The sequence below is a fragment of the Geotrypetes seraphini genome, chromosome 8 (assembly GCF_902459505.1).
Source record: "Geotrypetes seraphini chromosome 8, aGeoSer1.1, whole genome shotgun sequence".
NCBI lineage: Eukaryota > Metazoa > Chordata > Amphibia > Gymnophiona > Dermophiidae > Geotrypetes > Geotrypetes seraphini.
This window is the reverse complement of record NC_047091.1, coordinates 155203623-155231208: the sequence shown is the minus strand read 5'-3', so window position 1 is coordinate 155231208 and position 27586 is coordinate 155203623. Positions and strand designations below refer to the sequence as shown.

The window sequence follows — 27586 nt, the reverse complement described above, 5'->3', positions numbered from 1 at the left end:
CCTTGCACCGGTCTTTGTAGTCTATTTAGAATTAAGTCCAGAATTGCATTTCCTCTCATATTTTCCTTGACAAGTTGTTCTAGGAAGCAATCGCCTACATCATCCAGGAACTTGGTCTCCCTACTGCAGCCGGAGGTGCCTAGGTTCCAGTCTGTCCCCAGATAATTGAAGTCGCCCATGATAACTGCGTTGCCTCCCTTGCAGTTGTGTTTAATCTTGTCTGTTATTTCTCCATCAGTTTCTTCGGACTGCCCTGGGGGGTTAGTAGTAGATGCCTATCTTCGTTTCCGTTCCATTTGTTCCTGGTATTTTGGCCCATAGAGACTACCTTATTTTTCGTTTCTGGTGTGTTCTCTCCGGTAGACTTGATTCCCTCTTTGATGTATAGGGCAATACCCCCACCTTTTTCTCCTACTCTGTCTCTGCGGTACAGCTTGTATCCCGGTAGAACAGTGTCCCAGACGTTTTCCTCGTGCCACCACGTTTCCGTGATGCCAATGATATCAAGGTTATCTTTTTGTGCCATAGCTTCCAATTCCACCATCTTACTCCTTGCATTCATGTACATACATTTGAGTTTGCGGCCTATTACTTTCTTGTATTTTCTTCCCTCTTGAGTCCCTTTCAAACCATCAGGATTTCTATCTTGCCTATGATCCGGTGAGTCTTCCCCGCAGTCCTCCTGCATGGTATCATCTGGGTATACCGTTTCCCGAACCATCGACTCTTGGTCGACTGTCTGCTTTCCCCCTTCCTCCTAGTTTAAAAACTTCTCAATTTCTCACTTGATGTTGCTTGCAAGTAGCCTCGTTCTGTCTCCGCTGAGGTGCAGTCTATCTTTCATGTATAGCTTGCTCTTCCCCCCAGAACGTCGTCCAGTTGTGCACAATGTGGAATCCTTCTTCCTCATGCCAGCGCCTCATCCATGCATTGACTGCTTGCAGCTCCGTCTGCCTCTTCCCGTCGGCCCTGGGTACTGGCAGGATCTCTGAGAACGCTACCCTTGGCGTTCTGGTCTTCAGCTTTCTTCCTAGCATCCAGAACTGGTCCTTCAGTGTTTCCTTGCTGCAGTTCCTGTTTCTCACGTTGTTTGTCCCCACATGGATCACCACCACCGTATCTCCTTCTTTCGCGCTGTCGATGATCCTGTCGATACGGCTCACTGTATCTTCTACCTTGGCTCCTGGTAGGCAGGTCACCAGCCGATCCTTTCTTCCTTCCACTATGTGGCTGTCGGCTTGTCTGATGATGGAGTCCCCCACGATGATTGCTGTCCTTTCTATCTTCTCCTGTCTCTCTAGCTGCAGGTCCTTGCCCCTGGTATATGTCCATCTCTCCAACCGTAGGTCCGTGTCCTCTGTGCACTTCCATCTTCCCTCATCCTGGCGTTGGCTTGCAACAGACTCATCTTCCTGTGGGTTCCCTCCGCTGTTTCCAGATCTCACTGCTGTGTCACCTACTCAGTTCTTGTGGTTGTCCTCCAGGTGGTCCTCATTCACTGTAGGTTGATCCATAATACCGACGAGATCGCTGATCCTTGAAAATTACCCTGACCAGACCCTATAGGGGCCTGAAGTCTGCTATCTGGCAAGACTTTAGAGCGATAATCTGCCACACTAGCCATAAGAGCAACCAGTTCCTTACCAAAGAGTATCCATCTTTAAACGGAAGCCTATTCAAAGTCACTTTAGAACCTGAATCCCTCGCCCACTGTCTGATCAGAGCATTCTGCAGGCAGAAATTGAGTAAGCAGAAGCTTTGCTTAGGACTCTAAATGATAGAGAACATCTATACCATATAATCCACCCCCGCCAGAACAAACTGGGGACATATGTCATCTGTTTCTGGAATCAGACGTAACCTAATATAGCAGGTGCATGCCACAAAGGAGGCCGTTGCTGCGGCCTTAATCCCCAGAATCAGGGTCTCAAATTGCTTTTTAAAAGAAACATCTACCCTGCGATACTGCACAGCCTTTATAATTACCTTTACAAGAACACTTGGTAATCTGAGCCACTAGTGAATCCACTTTAGGCAGTACCAAGAGCTATAAAAGTCAGGAGCTGTAGGGTAAAGCTTCGACATAGTTTTAGCTACCCATAAAGAACTCTTTGGGGAGTTCCAATGCTCTAAGATTAACAGCATGCTGCTAATAACAGAGTACTGGTAGCTGGGGTCTGAGAGAACCCAACTTCAATTTTCACAGTGAATTCATGATAAAATCCAGCAGTGCTGCTGACTTTAAAGGGGTCCTCCTCCCGGTCAAGGGCCACAACTGCCTCTTGACAACTGTCTCTGACTGAGAACCTGAATCCCATAGGAGTGACTGCTCATTCTGAGACAATAAAAGGCATAGAATTGGATCCCATCCTCCCCTATTCATCACAGCCTGATTGGCTTTCTGGGTCTTATTAACCTCCTTTCCTAGAAAGGGGGGGGGGGGGGAGATGGCTCTATAAGGGCCTGTTGCGCAGCTCATTGTGCCTGAGATGGTGTAGGGGAACCCTGGCAATTTAAGTTGGCTTTCCACATTAAGCTCACAAAGTCTTAGGTAAAGCCCTGTCCAGAAGGCCTAGAGGACCCCTGCAGGAAATCAGCTTGCTCTCTTAGGACTCACTGAAACCACACATCTGCACTCTGCAAAATCACTGTTTAAGGGCTCCAGAAGTAAAACATTTTCCTGAAAAATGAGCCCCCTGCTGTTCCCCAACCCTAGAGGTATCTGAGGCAGCTAAGCACATGGCCCTGCTCCCCCTCATGTGCACCTCAGCACATGGTGCACAGCCAGTCCTCAGCCGGTCATCCAGCGCAAAGCTGGCATGATACAAGAGTAGAAAGGCCTGAGGAGTCTATGCCAACCGATTTTAATAAAACCTGAAGGGTTTTGAGGCAGATAGAAGCTTTTAAAATAAAATCAGGAAATTCAAGATGCCACAATAGGAGCGATTTCACACCAAAAAAACGACCCGGAAAACTTCACTAAAAACTTCAAAAAAAAATTATGGAAAGTATTTTTTTTTAATAGGTGAGGGACTCTATGTCTCTATCCCCAGAAACTCTTAAAATTGAAATTTTAGAATCCTCCCCCACCCCCCAATAGGCTGCAATAGCCAGTACTGGTGCTGGTGCCTGTCTGCTTCAGCTGAAATCATGGAGAAGACTTTTGCCTCTGAACAGTATTCTGCACATCCAAAAAGAGATAATATCCTTACCTTAACATATTTTAGCATATACTCACATGTGGGTGACATCATCCACAGAGTTCCGGTATGGACAGCTTTAAAGGTTCATCGCCTCTAAGAACTTGAGAAAGTTCACGAACTGCCCGCACTGCGCATGCATGAATGCCTTCCCGCCCGATGTAGGCTCACAGTTAGAGAATGACACGGGGAAAAAATCTGTCCCCGTCACCGGCCCACCATCCTCTGCACCGCCCCGTCACCGCCGTTCCCTTCACCGCCCCGTCACCGCCATCCCTTTCACCGCCCCGTCACCGCCACTGCCATCCCATTCACCGCCCCGTCACCGTCCCCGCTGCATCCATATAAGCCTTAGTACTGTAATATTTAGCTTATTCCTTTCTTATAAATCAAAGTTCCTGCTTCTGAACTAGAGAAAGAGATGTTCAGCTGGCAGGGCTTTGTTTATAAATTTTTATCAACACAACTAATATACTATTTTATCCTAAAGCAAAAAATAAATAAATAAATATAATTTTTTTTTCTACCTTTGTTGTCTGGTTTCTGCTTTCCACATTTTCTCATTGAATTCCTTCCATCCACTGTGTGTCTTCTCTCTGCGTCTTCCATTTGCTGTTACTGTGCCTCTCCCTTAACCCCCCCCCCCTATTGGTCTAGCACCCATCTTCTTCCCTCCGCTCCCGCATAGTCTGGCATCTGTCTTCTTCCCACTCTGTCTTCCACATTCCCTTGGGGGTCTGTTCCTCTCCACCCTCCTTCAATGTCTGTTCTATTCCTTTCCACCACCACCCTTCCCTCCCTCCTTTACCATCTGTTCCTTTCTACTACCCTTCAGCTCCTCTCGCGTGGCCTATCTACCTTCCTTCCTCTTATTTTCATGGCACGTTACAATGTAATTTGTGCAAGCCACTGGAGCCTGCAAGCTCGGTCCCTGTCCCATCCCCACAAACCATCTCGCTTCTGTGCTCCTATTTTCTCCATTTCTAATATCTCCCCTATGTATCTGTCATTGCCCCCCCTGTGTCCATATACCATCCCCATGGCATGTCCCCTTTATGTCTCTGTCCCTATGCCCCATGCACATAATTTCCCCTCTTTCTGTTACCTTCCTGTGTCCAGATTTCCCCTATCTTCTTCTTCCATACCAGTGTGTCTCTTCTTTTCAACCCCATCTAGCTTTTTTCCCTCTTTCTTCCCCCCCCCCCTGCTTCTAGCATCTGGCTCACCTGCCAGTCCTTCCCTTTCTTTCCTGCTGTGGGTTTTTCTTTCTGACTTCATCCCCTTGGCCCAGAATCCTTTTCCCTTTCACTCCCTCCTTCCAATTTGAGCCGGGAACACTAGCGATCGCACGGTCCCCGCAGCCACTACCTGCCTGCCCAATCGATCCTAGTGTTTAGCCAGCTCTCTCCCTTCTCCTCACCTTAGTTTATAGGTTTTCTTTTTCGGCGACCTGCACGCTTTCCCAAAGAGCCGCGCACGCGCGGCTGCTCAGTGTTCAATCTTCTGCTCTGCTGCAACTTCCTGTTTCCGGTTGCGTCAGAGCAGAAGATCGAAACTGAGCAGCAGCGGGTGCGCGGCTCTCTGATAGCATGCGGGTCGCCGAAAAAGAAAATCTACAAACTAAGGTGAGGAGAAGGGAGAGAGCTGGCTAAACACTAGAATCGATTGGGCAGGCGGGTGTGAGCTGCGGGGACTGCGCGATCCTTCATGCCTCACTGCGGGGACAAGACCATTCACCGCCCTGCGGGCGGTGAATGGCCTTGTCCCCGTCGCCGCAGCGACTGCTAGTTTTCTTCCCCGTTTTCAGCGGGTGACCCGTGGCTAAAATGCGGTGGCCGCGGGTAAACCGCCACCGTGTAATTCTCTACTCACAGTACCTCAGTTCTTAGTTTTCTGCGGACCTAAGTTCTGTTTTTGAACACTGTTCAAATTTTTTGCATTTTGCCTTCCCACTCGCGCATTATTCTTCTTTTCCTTAATTTTTAAGTTTACTTAATTAAAAAAAACAAAAAACGGGGAAACTTTTCCTCCTTTTTTCTCAGTTTGAATTGGCTGAAGCACTATTTCCGTCGATGTCCCGGCTGTTAACGGGTTTTAAAAAGTGCTGCAGGTGCCAAAGGCAAATTTCCATCACTGGCTCTCACAGTTGGTGTTTGCAGGGTCACATTCCGGACAGTATGAGATGTTAATAGATTTTTGAGGTTCTTAGGGTGAGAAAATATCATACGGGGAGGATCTTGAAAAATGGTATAAAACTCCAATACATGCCAATGCTTTTTGATGATCGTGGCCACCTGCTGAGCCTGATCAGAAAAAGAAATAACACAAACTTGACGATCAGAAAGAGGTCTCTGAACAGGTTCCAAAAGAAGTTCAGGATTGGCATGCCGTGCTCTGAGATAAGCCCATCTTATTGTCCAATCGGGGTAACCCCGGGCTTTAAAAGTTTAGCCATCAATTTTGCTTGGACCTTGAATTCTGCCGTGGTAGAACATATACGACGGATCCTCAAAAATTGGCTTACTGGCAATGATTGCTTAAGTCGAGATGGATGACAACTGGAATAATGTAAGCATGTGTTGCGGTCAGTAGGCTTCCTAAACAGTGGTAATTAATTTACCTGATGATTTAGTGACAACAGTGTCAAGGTAAGTAACAGTGTTCATATTTGTTACTGCAGAAAATTTCAAGTTGTTGTCAAGAGTATTAAGCCATGATAAAAACTCGTGAAATCCCATCCACCAGTAAAAGAGCATTCGGGCTTCCAGACAGAGATGCGATCTTGGTGCCTTCCTGGCGATTGACATATGCCACCACTGTAGCATTGTTGAAGAAGACTCTGGCCGCTTGTCCTTTGAGTGTTCTGCAATTTCACCAGAGCTAGCCAAATGGCATGCAATTCTACCCTACTGATTGACCATTTCCTCTTAGAGGGTGTCCAACGCCCCTGAATTGCAATAGGCTCCCCAACCCAGGAGACTGGCATCTGTTGTTACCACCATTCAGGAAGCAATCCACAGAAGTAAATACTTGGAGACAGACTGAAAATGGAACCACCAATCCATGCTAGCTCCTCCGTCTCCTTTTTGACAGGGAACCAATGGTCCATCCCTACTTCTGATGTCTGCTCGTTAAAAAATTACTATGACTTCTGTTGCACCAAGGAAGATTTGTGCATCTTCTCTTTGAATGTATGATACAACTGACAGTTTCTATTGACAATTATACTTTTGAGCATTATAGGCCCAGTTATAAAGGGTACTGCTTCTTTGTGTAATAAGATGGTTTTCTTGTATGAGGATTTAACCTGTTCTATATTATTGTCTTCCAAGGTATCCAAAGTGTTTCTTGATGTTATCTATGATTTACCTGCCACCAAAAAGATTGTCTCCATTACACAGGGAATCTGCCACTGTGTTGTACAGTTGTATCATAAGAATCAAGTGTGGCTTTGCCATATTTTTTGAACTCTCTTCAAATTCTGTAATAAAGAAAATACACAAGTATTAACCTGCTCCAAAATCTTGTACATGAATTGAGTGTAGTGGAATTGAAGTACAATTCTAGTGTTAAGCTCCCATGAGATTCAACAACTGATCTTTAGTCACAAAAAAGTCTGAATTCATTTTTAACATTTTTATTCCGCTTATAACCTAAGTGGATTACAGTTTTCATAAATTACATTATGTTAAGGCACTTTTAGAAACTTCCTCCTCTGTCCCAAATGGGCTCACATTCTAAGTTAAAATGTCTAGTAAACAGAAAACAATGGAGCTTTTATAATTCACATTGCTGATTTAACTACAATGGACTGGGCAATTGTTTACTATGTCCCATTATCTTCTATACTCTATACTTCATTTCTAGACTTTTCTTTGCTGGATGAGAAGCATATGGAATCTCCAATATAGATTTATGAAGTTTGAGAAGAACATGATGTAATGGTAATGTCACAATGCCATAATCTCCTTAGGAGCATCTAGGTAGTGTAGAACTCCTAAACAATTTGCTTTTAGATATGGTTTTGAAATTAAAGAAATTTCCAGTTTTTTAGCCATTCTAAGCAGCGCAACCCCTCCCCCCCCAGAGGGAGATGGCCACTCCCTCCCATCACCAAGCAATGCCCTCAACACCCCCTGTGCCTCCGACAGCTCCCCGCTCCTGCCACCTTACCTTCTTTATGATGGCTGGCAAGAGGGATGCCTACTACCAGCTTGCCTTTTCAAAATGGCAGGCCTTCACCCCGCAGTGCATCCTGGCATGTGCTGGGGAGGGGCCTAAGACACTGATTGGCCCAGGTTATTTAAGGCCCCTCCTATGGCATTTAGGCTAATCAGCGATTAGGCCCCTCCCTGGCGCATCCCAAGATGCACCAAGGAGGGAAGGCCAACCATTTTGAAGAGGTGGGCCTGCTAGCCTGAGGGAGCAGGAATCCCTCTAGCCAGCCATCATAAACAAGTTAAGGGGCAGTCAGAGGAATGGGGGGGGGGCACTGCTTGGCAGTGGGAGTGAGCATCTCTTCTGCTACAGAGGGAGGGGGGGGGCCTTGTTTGGCGGCATGAGGAATTGGGCATCCCTTGCTCTCCCAAAGAGTCCCTCATCCGCTGCTGTTTTGCACCTCCCCACAATCTGGAAGCACTCCTACTTTAAAAAAAAATAAAATAAACAAAGCTGCGGCTGTGCCCCTCTCCACTCCGGACTACTGTACCACCCTGGTTTCATGACCTGCAGGAGTGAGATTGCAGCTGGAAATCATGGCAGCCATTTTCACTATGGAGATGGTATGAGCAGAAGCGAACGATGGTGGTATGGTAGGCCTGCGGTGGGGGAGGGGAATGCCTGACACCACAGAAGAGGAATGGAAGGCTTGAATTATCGGTTTATATTCAAGCCTTCCATTCCTCTTCTGTGGTGCCCGGCATTCACCTCCCCCACCGCAGGCCTACCAAAATTTCTGTTTATATTCAAGTATATATAGGGCTAGATTCACTAAGCTCACCGATTGTATACCAACCTGATTTTACTCTGACTCGATTCACTAACCTCTGTGCCGATCATCCTGGGATCCGATCCACGCATGCAAATGTAGGAAGGATACGATTCACTAAACTAAAGAAGACACACTGACTGGCCTAAAGTTCCCAGCTCTGCCAGACATGGAGGGCCAGCTCATGCGCAGACCATCTACAGCAAGGGTGTCAAAGTCCCTCCTCGAGGGCCTCAATGCAGTCGGGTTTTCAGGATTTCCCCAATGAATATGCATGAGATCTATTTGCATGTACTGCTTTCTTTGTATTTATTATTCAATTTTCTATACCGTTCTCCCAGGAGAGCTCAGAACGGTTTACATGAGTTTATTCAGGCACTCAAGCATATTCGCTATCTATCCTGGTGGGCTCACAATCTATCTAATGTACCTGGAGCAATGGGGGATTAAATGACTTGCCCAGGGTCATAAGGAGTAGAGAATGACACGGTGAAAAAATTGGTCCCCGTCACCGCCCCGTCCCCGTCTCACCATCCCCGTCACCGCCCCGTCCCCGTCTCACCATCCTCTTCACCGCCCCGTCACCGCCACTGCCACCCCATTCACCGCCCCGTCACCGCCACTGCAATCCCATTCACTTTTCTTTATTTACGTATAAAGGAAACATTCTTTAAAACTTTAAAACTTAGTTAAATATTAGTTAATAACTATACAAAAACAAAACACGCAGAGAAAAAATTAATTAATATAAATTCCCTGACTTCCCTGCACTGTCCCCCCTTGAAGGTCTGTCCCCATCCTGAAAGCCTGATGCCCCCCCCCCCCGACGTCCGATACATCCCTCCCCCCGAAGGACCGCCGACTCCCCAACAATATCGGGCCAGGAGGGAGCCCAAATCCTCCTGGCCACGGCGACCCCCCTAACCCCACCCCGCACTACATTACGGGCAGGAGGGATCCCAGGCCCTCCTGCCCTCGACGCAAACCCCCCTCCCCCCAACGACCGCCCCCCCCAGCTTCAAAATGATGCCTGAAGTTACCTTGGGGGTTCTGAGCACTATTAATTTTAATTTATTACAGCACTCCAGAAATATTTTTCTAATTGTTTTAACTTGGAAAAGCGAACCAGGATTGTCTTAATGAAAGGCTTATGTTCTGCACTGCAGCCCTCCTGCCCTCGACGCAAACCCCCCTCCCCCCAACGACCGCCCCCCCCAGCCGACCCGCGACCCCCCTGGCGACCCCCACGACCCCCCCACCCCCCTTCCCCGTACCTTTGGTAGTTGGCCGGACAGACGGGAGCCAAAACCGCCTGTCCGGCAGGCAGCCAACGAAGGAATGATGCCGGATTGGCCCATCCATCCTAAAGCTCCGCCTACTGGTGGGGCCTAAGGCGCGTGGGCCAATCAGAATAGGCCCTGGAGCCTTAGGTCCCACCTGGGGGCGCGGCCTAAGGCACATGGTCGGGTTGGGCCCATGTGCATCAGGCCGCGCCCCCAGGTGGGACCTAAGGCTCCAGGGCCTATTCTGATTGGCCCACGCGCCTTAGGCCCCACCAGTAGGCGGAGCTTTAGGATGGATGGGCCAATCCGGCCTCATTCCTTCGTTGGCTGCCTGCCGGACAGGCGGGTTTGGCTCCCGTCTGTCCGGCCAACTACCAAAGGTACGGGGAAGGGGGGTGGGGGGGTCGTGGGGGTCGCCAGGGGGGTCGCGGGTCGGCTGGGGGGGCGGTCGGAGGTTCTTGGGGGGGGCGGTCGTTGGGGGGGAGGGGGGTTTGCGTCGAGGGCAGGAGGGCCTGGGATCCCTCCTGCCCGTAATGTAGTGCGGGGTGGGGTTAGGGGGTCGCCGTGGCCAGGAGGGTTTGGGCTCCCTTCTGGCCCGATATTGTCGGGAAGTCGGCGGTCCTTCGGGGTGGGGGTGCGAGTGGTCCTGCCGGGGGGGGATGTATCGGACGGGCAAGAGGGCTTGGGCTCCCTCTTGCTCCGATTGCGGGTGCGGGTGGGAGCGCGTGCGAGCGGTCGTTCGGGGTGGGGGTGCGAGCGGTCCTGCTGGGGGGGTGAATCGGGCGTCGGGCGGTAAATAGCGGTTCCTAGAAGGGGGTACATTGGCCCGCGGGGACAAACCTGTTCACCGTTTCCGCGGTCGGTGAATGGCCTTGTCCCCGTCACCGCAGCGACTGCTAGTTTTCTTCCCCGTTTTCGGCGGTGACCCGCGGCTTAAATGCGGTGGCCGCGGGTAAACCGTCACCGTGTCATTCTCTAATAAGGAGCAGCGTGGGTTTGAACTCACAACCCCGGGTGAGGCTGTAGCTTTAACCACTGCGCCACACTCTCCCTTGGTGGCTAATAGATCTCATGCATATTCATTGGGGAAATCCTGAAAACCCGACTGGATTGCGCCCTTCAAGGAGGGACTTTGACACCCTTGATCTACAGGTAAAGAAGATGATCTGTGCATGTGTCGGGATCACTGGCGAGCAATCCGTGTAGTCGGTTGGGTGCCTGATTCCCATCGCCCTCATTTGCATGAGGATGCTTCGTGAATCAGCCCCTGGTCACAGATCGCTCACAAATCAGATAGGATCCGTGGCCTTAGTGAATCCAGCCCATTGTATTCTTACATGGTCAGTGACTGCTACACAAGCACAATATCCTATATATGATATACTTGTATTCAAAAGTTACCTTCTGGCCAATGCTTCTTGTGCGTCCATTGCTGTATTTCGACCCCTAAAAGGAGGTGGGCTAGGTGGAGTTCTACTTCGACTTCTACTATGTCTTCGGGGCTTTTCAATTCGCTTCTTTCTTTCGCTAGAATCAATCACACTGCAGTTATTAATTTCAATCACAGTACTGTTTTGTAAGGTCTTCAAAAACATCAAGCCAAGACAAGCACAATGAATCATTTTGAGACTATTTGTTTCAAATAGTTGAAACAAACCATAGCTTACTACCATTAAAAAATATACTTTTTTGAATATAATTTTTGATATCATGATTGCTTTAGCTATTATCACATTATATGTAACTGGAAGGATAATTCTAAACTTAATTTTCACGAATGGCGGAATCATCTCTGTATCATCAGAAAATATGAAGAAATACACTCCTCCCTCCGTATTCACAAGGGTTAGGGGGCTGAGCCGGCCTGTGAATATGGAAAATTTGCGAATAACTTTTAGGCCGACTCTGACCCACCCCCGCCTCCCTCCTGTGTCCCAGACCTTACCTGAGAACGAGAGCTAGAAGGCCTTGAGCATGCGCAGATGCTCAAGGCCCAGCCTAGCAAGAGGAGGGATCTTTCCTTAACTAGCACTTCCCTTAACTGCACGTAGCAGATGGGGTAAGGAGCTTGTTTGGGTGGCCGCTTCCAGCATGGGGGTGTGATGTGGTTCTCGCTGGGGGGGGAGGGGAGAGAGAGGGTGATGGAGCAGCGCCGGTAGCCTCGGGGGAGGAGGAGGTGGAACTAATCAAAGCGAGTTTCCCTTACTTCCTATGGGGAAACTCGCTTTGATATACGAGCAATTTGGTTTACGAGCATGCTTCTGGAACAAATTATGCTTGTAAACCAAGGTTCCACCGTAGATGCCTATCAGCAGATGGAGACTAAAAATAACCAACTACTGAGAACACTAACTATCCTCCTACCCAGTCCTCAGCCAGTCAGTTTAACAAATCCAAGGCAGATGAACTAACCCAGGAACCTTCTCCCATTTGATTCTTGCAGTACATTCTCCTCTTCCCTTTTTTTTTTTAAATTACAAACATGAACTGGCAACAGAGAAAATACATACTTGTATACATACATATCCTCTTTCCTCAACTCCTAGTCAATTCTCTGGCATGCCCGTCATCACCCTTTGAGCAGAAAACACCACCGATGAAGTAACTTAACCAAGTCAGGATGGTTCTAGGCATGTCTCAAGAGACAGAAGGAAAGGAAATTAGCAGATAAGATCTAATTTCTCCTTCCTTAGCATCATAAGAACATAAGCAGTGCCTCCGCCGGGTCAGACCATAGGTCCATCCTGCCCGGCAGTCCACTCCCGCAGCGGCCCAAACAGGTCACGACCTGTCTGAATCACCAGAAGGGGCTCCCCTGCCACCTGGGCTTCCCATTGAAGTCCCATCTTCCCATCGAAGTCCTAACCCTCCGGTCTTGCGCATGCACGACCTGGTTGGGTTTCTATACTTATTAGCTTTCTATACTTGTGTTACATCCCAGCTCCTCCCTCAGTATCCCGTCCGTATGAGAGTGTGATCGGATTTGTTTACACCCTGAGGCAGCTTGACAGTGAAACGCTGGCCATCGTTGGTATTCCGATCCTTAAGGAGAAAGTTAAGTTATTATTATCTTCTTCTACATCACTCAATTCTGAAAGCAATTTTTTGACACATTGCTATGACCATTACAGTAGGAGGTTTTATGCCAGTGAAGTGATTGCCTGAACACCGTTATTCCACCATTGTGGAGGTGGGTGGGCCCATGTCTGAGGCTTTTTCCTCCGTTAAGACTGGTCTTTGCTTGTGTCTTTTGTTCAATATACCTTCAATATTTCCTTTTGGTGAAAGTGTTTTTTGTGATTATTAGTGATATTCACCATATCCGAGTTTTTGTGCTATAATTGTCTGACATCAAAAACAGTTCAAGAACCATTGCTCCTTAATACTGCCATCCTCCCCAAAGATTGGCAGGGAAATATTCTGGTTCACATGGAAGGCAGAAACCACCTTGTGAAGAGAAGGAACAGGGCACAGCCCCACTCTCACCTTCTAGAAGACCAAAATTGGTCCTTTACAAGAAAAAGCCTGCCGTTGGAAAAATTTCCAGGCTGGAAAAACAAAATTAAAACTTGCTTCAGAACCCCCTCCCCTCCCCCAATAATCTTTCTATGCATCTCCATGCAAAAATTGAATACACTTCTCCAGATTTGCGGGGGATAGGGGCAGAGCCGGACCACGAATGGTGAAATACCGCAAATATCTTCTGGTCTGGCTCTGACCCACCCCCGCCTCCCTCCTGCCTTCCCCCCGGCATCCCGGCCTTACCTGGTGGTCTAGCAGGCTTTCGGGGCAGGAGCGATCTTCCTACACTCCTGCCCCGTGCAGATCGCCAATAGGAAATAGCTGCCGTGAGTTCCTGTAGTCTCTCGAGACTATGACGGGAACTCCCCACAGCCATTTCCTATTGGAAGATCGCTCCTGCCCTGAAAGTCCGCTAGACCACCAGGTAAGGCCGGGACGCCGGGGGAAAGGCTAGACTGTGGGCTTTTTTCCCCCCCTCACCAAAAAATCACGAATATGTAAAATCGCAATTGTCGAAACCGCGAATGGGGAGGGGGAAGTGTAGAAACATCATTGACTATAAACAAGAAAGTCTACCCAATTTACTTACCTATTCAACAAACACGACCCCTATTTAATCCCTTCACCTCACATAACCCCGGCCCCACCCCCAACCCATTCCTCCGACACCTGATTCCCCATTGACCCTCTCTCCACTCCCCTTGTCTAGTTCGATCTAATCCACAATTTCAGTTAAACTGTTCTACATCTTCCTTTCATTGCAGACTACGGTAAATTGTGGTAACTTCATTGCTGACTGTTGTAAATTGAAAATTGTTGTAATCTACTGTAAATCCACAGGTAATTTATTTGTAAATCTGCTTGTAACATGTTGTAAACAAGCTTGTCAATGCAGATCATTTGTTAATTGTTGTAAACCGCCTAGAACTCGATGGGTATGGCGGTATATAAGAATAAAGTTATTATTATTATTAAGATTCTAGGAGTAATTCTGGATCGGAGTGACTATGAAGGACCAAGTAAATGCTCCAATATGGAAAGGATTTCATACATTATGGAAGCTACGTATTATCAGATCATACTTTGACACTTCAACATTCAGACTGTTGGTACAGTCCCTGGTTCTGAGTCAATTGGACTATTGCAATATTGTTTATTTGGCAGATACACAAACATTTGCACAGATTGTATATCATTCAGAACTCTGTGGTTTGGCTTATTTTTAAGTTGAAAAAGTTTGATCACATTACGCCCTTTTTTCGTGAATTGCATTGGTTGCCGATAGAGGCTCGGGTACAGTTCAAGTTTAGCTGTATTTGTTATAAAACCTTGTTTGGGCTTTCATCAAATTATCTTCACCAAATTATCTTGTTTTCATTCGTCAATAGTACACACACTAGGCGTTCAAATGCAACATTTACCTTTCCATCTGTCAGAGCATGTAAATTCAAAAGAAACTGTTTGGTCTATATACCTATGTGGATAGACTACATACATGCCCCTTGGTTCTTAATTCTCAGAGGAGATCAAAGAATTCCAACACAAAAGTGTAGTTAATATTCAAGGCCTTGAGAAGCATTTCTGTCCTCCTCTGAATAATGGGACGTCAGAAAGGCTTCTCGAATACAGGTGACTGGCCTTTTTATTGGGATAATGATATGAATTAATTCATATGTAGTTGGTACATCTTCCAATTACAATCCATTTACAAATTGCATACTTCAACAATATTCTATTGGTTCTATTCAAGAGACATGGTTTCATGTTAATTTCATTTCATTAGTACTTTTCCTTAGCAACAATGGCTTAACTTATAAACATGCTATTGGTTTCACCTCTGTCAGTAATAGGACATGATGACCTTGCAGACATGCTCTATTCTATTGCAGAATAGTTTGCAGAAACTCTCTCATTTGCTAGACAACACTTCTGTAGGCTACAATCACATGGTTATAGTCACATGATTTCCCCTAACTCTTCAAGCGACAAATATGTTAGTGTGACTTTTAGCTTATTTTTAGGGACCTGCTATATTATGGCTCCAGCATCTTGTTCAGACATTAAACCAAAATATTTTGTTTTATTAAGGAAAAGTATGTATTCTGCATGTTGAGCTGTGTCACAAGTTTCTGAAGAATTTCTATTATTCAATTACATCTTTTATATAATGTTAATGTCTTTTAAGGTCTTAATTAATGTATCTAATACATATTAGTTATGGGGCCCCCCCTTATATTCTGCATAATACAATTATCACCATCAATACCATCACCACCTCTTGTCCTATCAGGCAGCATCTGGGGATAAAGAACTAAATCTCTTAATCATGATTTCTAGCACCTATTACCGTATATTCTCAAATATAAACTGGGATTTTTGGGCCCAAAAATGGGGGTCCCTGTTCATATTCAGGTCAATGCCCCCTCCCAGAAATTTTTTTCAGGCCGCCACCGCTAGGCTCTGTCCCCGCCTCCCTCCCTGTCCTAGCCTCATAAGTACCTCATCTGACGATCCTCGTTGGAGATGCAGTGGGCAGGAGCAATTTTTCCAAGGGTTTGGGAAATTTTTATTGATGTATAGAATATATTACATAGAATAATCTAATTTTTTATTAATTGTGAAAGTGTTCTATGGATTTTTTTAATGATTTTGCAGCTACTTAATTAATTTTTGAATGAATGATAGTTTAGGAGGATTTATTAACTTATTAAATTATTTGATGAATTGGTGGAAAAATATGAATGGGAGGTAGGGGCTGATATAAGGAATTTATGAGTTGTTTGGTAGGGGGTTTCGGTGGATGATCTAAATGGGTGCTTTCAAGCAATCGTATGATTATGGGGAGGGGGAGGGGAATGGGGAGTAGGTATAGGCAGCTTAGGATGTGTATTGTTTGTAAATTGCTACTAAGGGTTAGGTGTGTTGGAATAAATGTTATGGTATCAAAATTTAAGTGTTGGAAATGTCTTTAAAACTGTTTTCATTGTATGTTAATGGTCTCAATCATTCAGTAAAGAAAAAAACCCTAAAAACAAACTCTTAACTTCCTGAAACAACAGAACGCGGATATAAATTATTTCCAAGAGACACATTTAAATGCTGTGAAATCTGGTAAATTAGAATCAGGATGGGTTAAGCATTGTTTTTATGCCCCGGCAATAGGTAAGAAGGCAGGAATGGCAATTTAGTAAATAAAAAAATGTTTGGGTACATTTAAATTGGTTTCTGCAGACCCTTTAGGTAGATGGGTTCAGGTAAGCATGAGCATGGGGAATCATACCCTGAAGCTTATAAATGTATATGCCCCTAATTCGAATCAAATTGAATTCTTCAAGGCTCTACGACAGTTGATTATATCACTGGCTGCTTCTGATTTAGTGGTGGCGGGGGACTTTAACGCAGTAATGGATCCATTGTTGGATAAAAAACCTAATAGGACATCAAAATCATTAGGTTTGGATAACTTGGCTCAAGCTTGTGAATTGAAGGATATTTGGAGGATTCTTCATTTTAATGCTCAGAAATTTTCCTTTTATTCCCATATTCATAAATCCTTTTCACGTATAGATTATGTATTTGTATCTGATACATTAGTACAACAGGTTAGGAAAGCCACTACTTATCCAATCATTTTATCTGATCATGGTTGAATAGGGATTGAATTTAAATTTAAGGATCAAGAAAATTATAGACCTGTTTGGAGGTTTGATAATGCATTGCTAACTGATGAAAAATTTTGGGAAGAATTTCAAACAAAAATGAATGAGTATTTTCAACTCAATACTTCAGAGGAAATCTCATTAGAAATGCTTTGGGATGCTTTTAAAGCTACCATGAGAGGGGAAATAATCTCATATTCGGCTCATATTAGGAGAAAACTTAAGATGGAATTCTCTAATCTGGAACAAGTTATTAAGAGCTTAGAGTCACAGTTGGTTGTGAAATGGGAACAAAATACTTTACAAGCCCTATTAAAAGCTAAATATAACTATAATGAGATTTCTTCTAAATTGGCTAAAAAAGAGTTGTTTGTGCAGCAAGCTCTGTATTATGGAAATTCGAATAAAGCGGGAAGAGTATTGACTAACAAAGCAAAGCAAAAAAAAAGGAAAGTAAAGATTATGGCTATTAATGATGAGATTGGGGTAACAATTGCAAATTGGAAATATTTTAAATAAATTTTTAACATATAAGGCTTTATATTCTTCCGAGCTCTATTCAAATAAAGAACTTGATGGGTTAGACTTTTTAAAATTAATTAAAGGTCCTAAAATTCCCGAACATATTAAAAGGTCCCTTGATATGCCTATATCTTTGAAAGAAGTACAAACAGCTTTGAAGTCCCTTAGAGTTGGATCCGCTCCAGGTGGTGATGGATAAACTGTAGAGTTCTATAAATCATTTCAAAATTCCCTATTACCTCATTTATTAAATTTATATTGGACTCAACTGAATGACGGTTATATATTAGGTACTATGGCAGAATCTCTAACTATTGTTTTATCAAAGCCAAATAAAGATCCTATGTTGGTTTCAAATTAGAGGCTTATTTCCTTGATAAATGTGGATGGTAAACTTTTGGCTAAGTTATTGGCTTTACACTTAGGTAAGGCTCTCCCTCATATCATTGGTATGCATCAAATGGGGTTTGTGGTTCAAAGGCATTCTTCGAACAACACTAGATTGGCTTTCCATATGTTAAATTTATCAAAAGCCATAGATGATCCAGCTTTCTCTGTGTCCTTGGATGCAGAGAAGGCCTTTGATCATGTAGAATGGACCTTCATGTATCAAGCAATGGAGTGGTTTGGTACTGGTTCTGGATTTATACAAATGATTCAAACCTTGTATAGCTCCAACTCTGCCAGATTATATATAAATAATACTTTTTTAGATCGTTCGTTTCTGTCTGAAGAGGGGAGTTAGACAAGGATGTCCGTTAACTCCTTTGCTTTTTGATATTGTACTGGAACCCTTATTATTGGCTATTCAACAGGCAGAGGCAATTCAGGGTATTCCTTATACAGGTCGGGAATATAAAGTCTTTGCATATGCAGATGATATTTTGCTTCATTTGAGGAATCTTGAGACTACTATTCCAAGTTTGTTAGATTTAATTGAAAAAAATCAGAAAATTTTCTGGCTATAAAATAAATTGGAGTAAATCTGAGGTTCTTCCTTTAAATGTTCATTGTCAAAAGGGTTTATTTGGGTCATTCCCTTTTCTTTGGAAGGAAGAAGGGATTAAGTATTTAGGAATTTGGATTCATAATACGTTGGATGAATCAATTAAAATTAATGAAAAATAATTACTGATGAAGGTTACAGAAATGTGTGAGCAATGGAAACCTTTACATTTGTCTTGGTGGGGGAGAGTCCAAATGGTTAAAATGATAATCTTGCCTGTGGTTTGCTACCAAATGGGAATGTTGCCAGTATATTTTCAGAGGTCCTTTTATAAAAAGTTAAATAGTATTCTGACAAAATTTATTTGGCTGGGGAAAAAAGCGAGAATTGCTCTAGTATCTTTACAAAAATCAATTGCTGAGGGTGGGGTAAATTTTCCAAATTTCTATAGGTATCATCAAGCTTATATTATGCGGCAGGGTATGTATTGGATCCTCCCTGAACTCATGGAAAGTCTGCCTGACTGGTTATGGTTGGAATGGCAACTCCTGTCGCCACTGAGATTATGTCACGTTATGAGTATCAAGATGCCTAGATTATACAAGGACAATAGAATTTTATTAGATACTTGGGAAACTATAAAATTTGTAGATAATTTAACACCTATTCCAATATATAAATCCACATGTCAGACTATTTGGCTGAACTCCAAGATTCAAATTGGTGGGTTTAAGGTCATCTGGAAGCATTGGATGCAGACAGGTATCCGTACTTTGGATGATGTCATATTAGATAGTAAGATGCTTGACTTTTTTCGATTGCAACACAAATTTGGCCTTAATAAATCACAAAAGTATAGATGGTTGCAGTTGAAGGGTTCCCTGAATGGAATAATTTGAAGGTTCAAAACAGCTTGCTGGTCTTATGTTTTCAGGTGAACTTCCTGGGTCACCAGGCCACTCAGTGGTATAAATTAATATCTGGATTTTTGAATAAGAAACCAAAAACTGGTCTGCGTGACATTTGGAGCATTGAGATAAAGCATCAAATTAATGCATCTCAATGGCCATTAATTTAGTCTTGGAGGATGAGATGTACAATGTCTGCATCTATAAGATGAACATGGTTTTTCTTATTACATAGAGCATTTTGGACCCCAGTTTGTTTACATAGAGTAGATAATTCCAAGTCTAATAGATGCTGGCATTTTCATCTGGAAGTTGAGACGTTGGATCATTTACTATACTATTGTCCCTTGATACTAAAATTCTGGAGATCTATTTGGGATCAAGTTAATAATTTATTAGAGAATCCAGTGGAACTATCATATGATACCTTTTTATTTGGAACATCTATGAGGGCAAAGAGTCAAATTTCGGCAAAAAATAACAAACTTTTGTTTATAATGACGGGGGTTGCCATGCAGCTTATTTTTAAAAAAATTGGAAAAATTGGTATAGATTAAATTATTCATTCTGGTGGAATCCCTATGGAAAAGTTTATGGCCATTCTGAAGGGATATTATAAAAAATTTATGGAAGTTTGGGAACCATTAACTAAATAGTGTAAGGATTGATTTATTTATATAAAGGAGGAAAACATGCACATCTAGGGAGGGGGGAGATGGGTATGTTTTGGCATTGGTTAAGAGGTATAGATAGGTTGTTTACAGGTATTTTTATGAGGTGTTGGTTAATTGGAAAATTGGGGGGGGGGGGAATAAGTCTTGTCCTAGTGTGATTAATGGAGCCAGGAAAATATTAAAAAGTGGGGAGAGTATGGATCCTTGTGGTATACCGTAGTTGTTTGTGACTGTGTGAGATTTTAGGCCGTTGAATGATACTTTTGAAGTGCGTTCCTTGAAATATGAAATAAACCAATTAAAGATTTGGCCAGTAATCCCTATTTCTTCTAGTTGATGAATTAGCAAAGGATGATCGATTGTGTCAAAAGCAGAAGATAAGTCAAGAGAAATTAGTAAAATAGAATTATGGTAGTCTATGTGGTAATTAATGTTAGTGAGAAGACCTATTAAAGAGAGTTCGGTTGAATGATGTTTTCTAAGTCCAGTCTGATTTGGGTGTAAAAGCATTTGTGCTTTCCATGAAATCAGATATTTGATTGAAGACGATCTTTTCAGTAACTTTTGATAAGAATGGGTTATTAGAAATAGGATGATAATTAGTATATTCGGCAGCGCTAATTTTAGAGTATTTTATGATTGGATATATAAGAGCTTCCTTCCAGGATTTTGGAACAGAGCTAGTAGTCAAACTAGTAGAAACTAATTTTAGAATTTGGGGACCGAATGTTGCAAAGTATCGTTTAAGTATAGTTGGAGGAATTAAGTCAGTGCCAGCGTTTTTTTGTGTTCATGGAATTGATTATTCCATGAAGTTCCAAAAGTGAGGGGAGTCTAAAGTTAGCACATTGGAAAGGGGTGCGCAGAAATTTTGCGTAGCTGAGCCAAAGGGAGTAGGTGATGATAAGTTATCGGAGGGTTGATGGAAGCGAAAGAGTTGCAGTGTTTTGAGTGGTCTGTAGTTAATGATCGTACAATCTTATACAGCGTTGAAGTATTTTTAGCAGTGGAGATTTTAGTGTAATACAGGGATTTACTTTTAACTATTTTAGCTTTATAGTGAGAAGCATGGTCCCTCTATAGAAGGTCAGAGATAGATTTTGTATGTCTCCATTTTCTATCTATGGAGCGAAGCTGTTTTTTAATTAAAAGTAATTCAGGAGAGAACCAAGGACTTTTTTGATGACGACAAGAAATGAGCTGGGTTTGAATTTGTCAAGGAAAGTGTGTACTGAGTTGTTCCATACTGAAAGAAGATTGTCAATGTTAATGTCGAGGGATGATTCGGGACTGAATTTAAAATTAGAAGACATAATGGTAGTGTCTAAATTAGAATAATTTCGGTATCATATTGTTATGGGGTTCTGATTTGGTCTATTGGAAGACCAATGATAATTAAAGGTTAAAAGAGAGTGGTCGGACCAAGGTACGGGGTTTTTAGACATCAAGGAAAATTTAGATATTGAAGTGTTAGGTACTAATACAGTATCTAAAGTATGTGCAGCTCTGTGTGTGGGTGACGATATCAAAGAAGTTAAGTTAAGATCTTCGAGGAAGGATAGCATTTCAGATGTGAAAGGGTTCAGTTACGTCAATCAAACCAGCTTCTGATTAAAGAGAAATTATACTACTGCCACACTGATTGCAGTGTAAATCATCAAATAATATACACCAGAACTTGACTGTTCTTAGGCCAGAAGAAGTGAGGTGAGTGAACTTCCACGGCAAAAGAATGCCATGGGACAGTATTTTACCTGTTGCGACTTCACATGTAAATGTAAAAAAATGAAGACATAAAAAATCTGTCTCCTTATTTTTCAGTTAGTTTGCTTGTTTAGCAAAGGTAGTTGAAAACTTAATTTTTGCATTTCAAGTCTCTCATAATTCCAGTCGGCGTTTAAAAAAAGTACTGTTTGTAAGTTTGTCATAGCATCAGTTCACAGCTAATAGTCAAAGGAAATCTCTCTCTAATTTAATTTGCTCCCAGCACTGGCCTCATCTTTAATTTATAGGTCTTTCAACCAATGAAGAGGCTAAAAGATCTCTACCTTGCATGTCACTTATAGATAAGATTTTAGACAGCGCTAGGATGAAGTAGGTTGTTTTGGTACATGCACATATGTATGACACAGGAAAATGTGGGAAGGAGATTCTGGAAGCCATATTTAGACTCTTAGTTAGAAAGCTAAAATCCAGATCCTCTAGAGTAGCATTTTCAGAAATGCACAAGGAGCACTTTTTCCCTTTAAAAGAGCTCATGTGCTGAAAACCGCCTAGATGTAAAGAAAGCAATGTTACTTACCATAACAGTTGTTATCCAGGGACAGCAGGCAGCTATTCTCACTAGCAGGTATTCTCACTAGTGGGTGATGTCATCTGACAGAGCCCCGATACGGACGTCTCACAAGCATACTTGCTTGCAGAAACTCAAAAGTTTCGAGATGCCTGTACCGCGCATGCGCCAGTGCCTTCCCGCCCGATGGTCCGGGCGTGTCTCCTCAGTTCAGGTAGCTAGCAGAGAAGCCAACCCAGGGGAGGTGGGTGGGACGTGAGAATAGCTGCCTGCTGTCCCTGGATAACAACTGTTACGATAAGTAACATTGCTTTATCCCAGGAAAAGCAGGCAGGTATTCTCACTAGTGGGTGACCTCCAAGCTAACCTCAATGGGATGGTGGGAGAGTTGGCAACTTAGGAGAATAAATTTTGTAACACTGTTTGGCCAAACTGTCCATCCCTTCTGGAGAAAGTATCCAGACAATAATGAGAGGTGAATGTATGAACCAAGGACCAAGTGGCAGCCTTACAAATCTCCTCAATCGGTGTCGATCTGAGGAAGGCTACAGAGGCCGCCATTGCTCTGACCTTATGGGCTGTGACCTTACAGGGAAGGGGTAATCCAGCCTGGGCATAGCAGAAAGAGATGGAAGCCGCCATCCAGTTGGAGATGGTACGCTTCAAGACAGGGCGTCTCAACTTGTTCGGATCAAAGAAGACGAAAAGTTGAGGAGCAGTTTTGTGTGGTTTGGTGCAATCCAGGTAGAAAGCCAGAGTGTGAAGAGCTAATTCTCCAGGATGAGAACGAGGCTTTGGAAAAAACACAGGAAGAACTATGGATTGGTTGAGATGAAATTCAGAGACCACTTTAGGCAGGAATTTCGGATGAGTGCGAAGGACCACCTTGTCATGATGGAATACTGTGAAAGGTGGATCCGCCACCAAGGCCTGAAGCTCACTGACTCTGCTGGCAGAAGTGAGGGCAACCAGAAAACCACTTTCCAAGTGAGAAACTTCAGCGGAGCCTTGTTGAGAGGCTCAAAAGGAGGTTTCATAAGACAAGAAAGGACAACGTTGAGGTCCCAAACCACTGGAGGAGGTTTGAGAGGAGGATTGACATGGAAAAGTCCTTTCATAAATCTGGAAACCATAGGATGAGCAGATAGAGGTTTCCCTTGTAGAGGCTGATGGAAAGCCGCAATATCACTCAGGTGGACTCGTATAGATGTAGACTTGAGTCCAGACTGAGACAGGTGTAGAAGATAGTCCAATACAGAAGACAGGGAGGCTCGCTGAGGCTCCTTACGATTAGAAACACACCAGGAAGAAAATCTAGTCCATTTTTGGGAGTAGCATTGTCGAGCAGCAGGCTTCCGGGAAGCCTCCAATACTTCCCTCACCGCCTGGGAAAACTGGTGAGGAGTTACGTTGAGAGGAACCAAGCTATCAGGTGGAGAGACTACAGGTTGGGATGAAGCAGTGATCCTTGATGTTGAGTAAGTAGTGAAGGAAACACTGGAAGAAGGAACGGCTCCCTGCTGCTGAGTTGAAGTAGAAGGGAGAACCAAGGTTGCCTGGGCCATCGAGGAGCTATCAGAATCATGGTGGCATGGTCGGATTTCAATTTGACTAGAGTCTTTTGAATGAGTGGAAATGGAGGAAACGCATACAGAAAATGATTCCCCCAATCCAGCAGAAAGGCATCTGCCTCGAGACGATGAGGAGTGTAGATCCTGGAGCAGAATTGAGGCAGTTTGAAGTTGTGGGGAGCCGCAAAGAGGTCTATCTGAGGCGTCCCCCACAGAGAGAAGATCTGATGAAGGGGTTTGGAATGGAGGGTCCATTCGTGAGGCTGGAGGAGACGACTTAAGTTGTCCGCCAAGACATTGTCCTTCCCCTGAATGTAGACAGCTTTGAGGAAGGCGTTGTGGTGAATCGCCCAATCCCAGACTCTGAGAGCTTCCTCGCAGAGGGAGGCCGAGTCCGTGCCCCCCTGCTTGTTGACATAATACATGGCGACCTGATTGTCAGTGCGAATGAGGACCACCATGTCGTGAAGCAGATGTTGAAATGCCTGAAGAGCATTGAAGATGGCTCTGAGCTCCAGAAGATTGATTTGATGGAGGCGGTCCGCACTGGTCCAGAATCCCTGAGTGCGAAGCCCATCCAGATGAGCCCCCCATGCATAGGTCGAGGAATCTGTTGTGAGAACCTTTTGGTGGGGAGGAGTGTGAAACAGCAAACCTCTGGAGAGATTCGAAGAGGTCATCCACCAAAGTAGAGACTGCTGAAGAGCAGGAGTGACAATGATGTGACGAGTCAAAGGATCAGACACCTGTGTCCATTGAGAAGCCAGTGTCCACTGAGGAATTCTGAGGTGAAGTCTGGCAAAAGGAGTCACATGAACTGTAGAGGCCATGTGGCCCAGGAGAACCATCATGTGTCTCGCTGAGATGGACTGGCGAGAAGACACTGACTGGCAGAGGTGAAGAAGAGCATCCAGGCGCTGAGGAGGAAGGAATGCTCTGAGCTGAATGGTATCCAGAACCGCCCTGATGAAGGGGAGAGACTGGGTAGGCTGTAGATGAGATTTGGGGAAGTTGATCTCGAAGCCCAAACTCTGCAGGAACCGAATCGTGGACAGGGTCGCCGAGATGACCCTCGGAGCCGAGGGGGCCTTGATGAGCCAGTCATCGAGGTAGGGAAATACCTGAAGACCCTGGTTCCGGAGTGCAGCGGCCACCACCACCAGACACTTCGTGAAGACTCTGGGAGACGAGGACAGGCCGAATGGAAGCACTCGATACTGCAGATGTAGATGTCCCACCCGAAATCTGAGGAACTTGCGAGAGGCCGGATGAATGGGAATGTGAGTGTAGGCCTCCTTGAGATCCAGAGAGCATAACCAGTCGTTCTGCTCGAGGAGGGGGTAGAGAGACGCAAGGGTCAGCATGCGAAACCTCTCCTTGACCAGGAACTTGTTGAGGACCCTGAGGTCCAGAATAGGCCGCAGGTCGCCCGTCTTCTTCGGGACAAGGAAGTACCGGGAGTAAAACCCCCGGTTGTGTTGGTCCACATGTACCGGCTTGACAGCCCAGAGCCAGAGCAAAGCCTGAGCTTCCTGAAGAAGAAGGGCGGTCTGTGTCAAGTTGGAAGGATACTCTCTTGGAGGGTGGTCCGGAGGAACCCGATGGAACTGAAGAGAGTACCCTTCCCTGACGACGGTAAGGACCCAGAGGTCGGTGGTGATAGCCTCCCATCGATGATAGAAATGATGGAGGCGACCCCCAATGGGAAAAACAGGGGAAGGCAGAACGAGGTTGGTTATGCTCCCTAAGAGAGAGTCAAAAAGGCTGAGGAGCCTTGGGGACAGCAGAAGGCTGAGGCTTCTGTTGAGCCTTCTGCAGAGGCTGTCTCTTTGCTGGTTGTCTCGCAGCCGGAGCCTGCCTCGGAGTATAACGCCGCTGATAGATCAAGGGCGGCCTAGAAGGTCGAGACTGTTGCGGCTTAGGCTTGGGCCGAAGAATGAATTGAAAAGATTTTTCATGGTCAGACAGTTTGTTCGTCACGGTCTCGATAGACTCGTCAAACAAATCCGCTCCGGCACAAGGAACGTTGGCAAGTCTGTCCTGGAGGTTCGGGTCCATGTCAATTGTCCGAAGCCATGCCAAGCGACGCATAGTCACAGAACAGGCGGCAGCGCGTGCCGAAAGCTCAAAGGCATCGTAGGAGGATTGCATCAACTGTAGGCGAAGCTGGGACAGGGAGGCAACCACTTCTTCAAATTCGAATCGAGCCTGAGACTCGATGTAGGGTGTAAACTTCCGAAGCACAGACAGGAAGAATTCCAAATAAGTGGCAAAATGAAAAGTATAGTTGAGAACTCTGGAGCGGGGGGGAGCGATGCCGGTTCTCGGGGGGGGGGGGGGGGGGGGGGGGGGGGGTGCTCGCAAATTGAGTTAACACTCAGTTTGCGAGACAAGTTTTGCGAGAATGTTTTGCTCGTCTTGCAAAACACTCGCAAACCAGGTTACTCGCAAACCGAGGTTTGACTGTACATAAATTTGACAAGAAAGAGTAGATTGAAACAGTTAATTTCCAAAATGTTTAGCAAACAAAAAAGATTTCAGAACTTTCCAGAATAAAGTAAAAGAACCTAAGCTTCTTAATGTAAGCGGTAAAGCATTCCAGAATTTGGTTAATTTAAAAGCAAAAGAATAACTAAATCTCTTAAAGGTTCTGTTTTTACCAATGAGAGAGGGAAATGTAAGTTTTAATTTTTGAGAACTTCTGGCAAGATGAGATCTATGAACATTCCAGTCTAAAGGAATCAAAGTGGCAAAAATGCCAAATAGGATCTTAAATGCAATACAAATTGAATTCTGAGATACACTGGAAGCCAATGTAATTCCTGAGCAGAGGGATTACGTGATCAAATTTTCTCTTACCGAAAATAAGTTTAGCTGCAGTGTTCTGTATTAATTGAAGTCTCTGCAGACTGACCTTTGAAAGACCCAAATACACTGAATTGCAGTAATCCAGCCTTTAAAAAATTGATAGAACCAATAGAGAAGTGTTGGTGAAAAATTGCTCTCACTCTTCTCAGAGCACGGAGGCTGAAAAAACACTTTTTAATAAGCAAGTTTAGTTGGTCCATAAATGTAAGTGAAGAATCGATAATACACAGCATTAACGAGGAAAGCAAACAAAATGTTGGGTATCATTAAGAAAGGTATCACGACCAGGACGAAGGAAGTCATCCTGCCACTGTATCGTGCAATGGTGCGCCCGCACCTGGAGTACTGTGTCCAGTACTGGTCGCCGTACCTCAAGAAGGACCTGGCGGTACTTGAGAGAGTCCAGAGAAGAGCAACTAAGCTAATAAAGGGCATGGGGGACCTCTCATATACTGACAGACTGAAAAAGCTGGGGGTTTTTTCGCTGGAAAAGCGACGACTTAGAGGAGACATGATAGAAACCTTCAAGATCATGAAGGGCATAGAAAAAGTGGACAGGGACAGATTTTTCAAACTATGGGGAACCACAAGTACAAGGGGACACTCAGAGAAATTGAAAGGGGAGAGGTTTAGAACAAATGCCAGGAAATTCTTTTTCACCCAGAGGGTGGTGGATACATAGAACGCGCTACCAGAGGATGTGATAAGCAGAAGCACGCTACAGGGCTTCAAAGAAGGTCTGGACAGGTACCTGAAGGACAAAGGGATAGAGGGGTACAGATAAGAGTAGAGGTAAGGTTATAGAGATAGGATTAGAGGTAATTTATAAAATTAGTCAGAGACCAATGTTCAGGCAGTGGGCCTGATGGGCTGCCACAGGAGCGGACCGCTGGGCGAGATGGACCTCTGGTCTGCCTCAGCGGAGGCAACTTCTTATGTTCTTATACATAGGGGGGAGGAGGATGGTATAAAATTCTATTAAAGGTTTAATCAAAAGATAAGAATATAATATTTAAACGATATTTTTGATTAAAGTATTTGTGGGAAGGGTGGGTGGGGAGGGTATAAATTTATGTATGTAAGATGATATTAGAAAGAAATTCAAGTGATGTATTCAAGTTTTAACTGATGTAATATTGTATACTTGATGTAA

At 44.4% G+C, this 27586-nt stretch overlaps 1 protein-coding gene across 3 annotated transcripts in view; it reads right to left on the bottom strand.

Moving 5' to 3' along the window:
* RSRC2 (arginine and serine rich coiled-coil 2) overlaps positions 1–27586 on the bottom strand; it is a 185227-nt gene that overhangs the window by 81457 nt on the left and 76184 nt on the right. For all 3 annotated transcript variants that reach the window (XR_004540325.1, XM_033954530.1, XM_033954528.1), the window contains exon 6: positions 10872–10997. Coding sequence is in view for 2 of the 3 variants with exons in the window: in XM_033954530.1 (XP_033810421.1) it covers positions 10872–10997 (126 nt within the window). In the remaining variant the exon portion in view is untranslated. The remainder of the gene's footprint in view (positions 1–10871; positions 10998–27586) is intronic.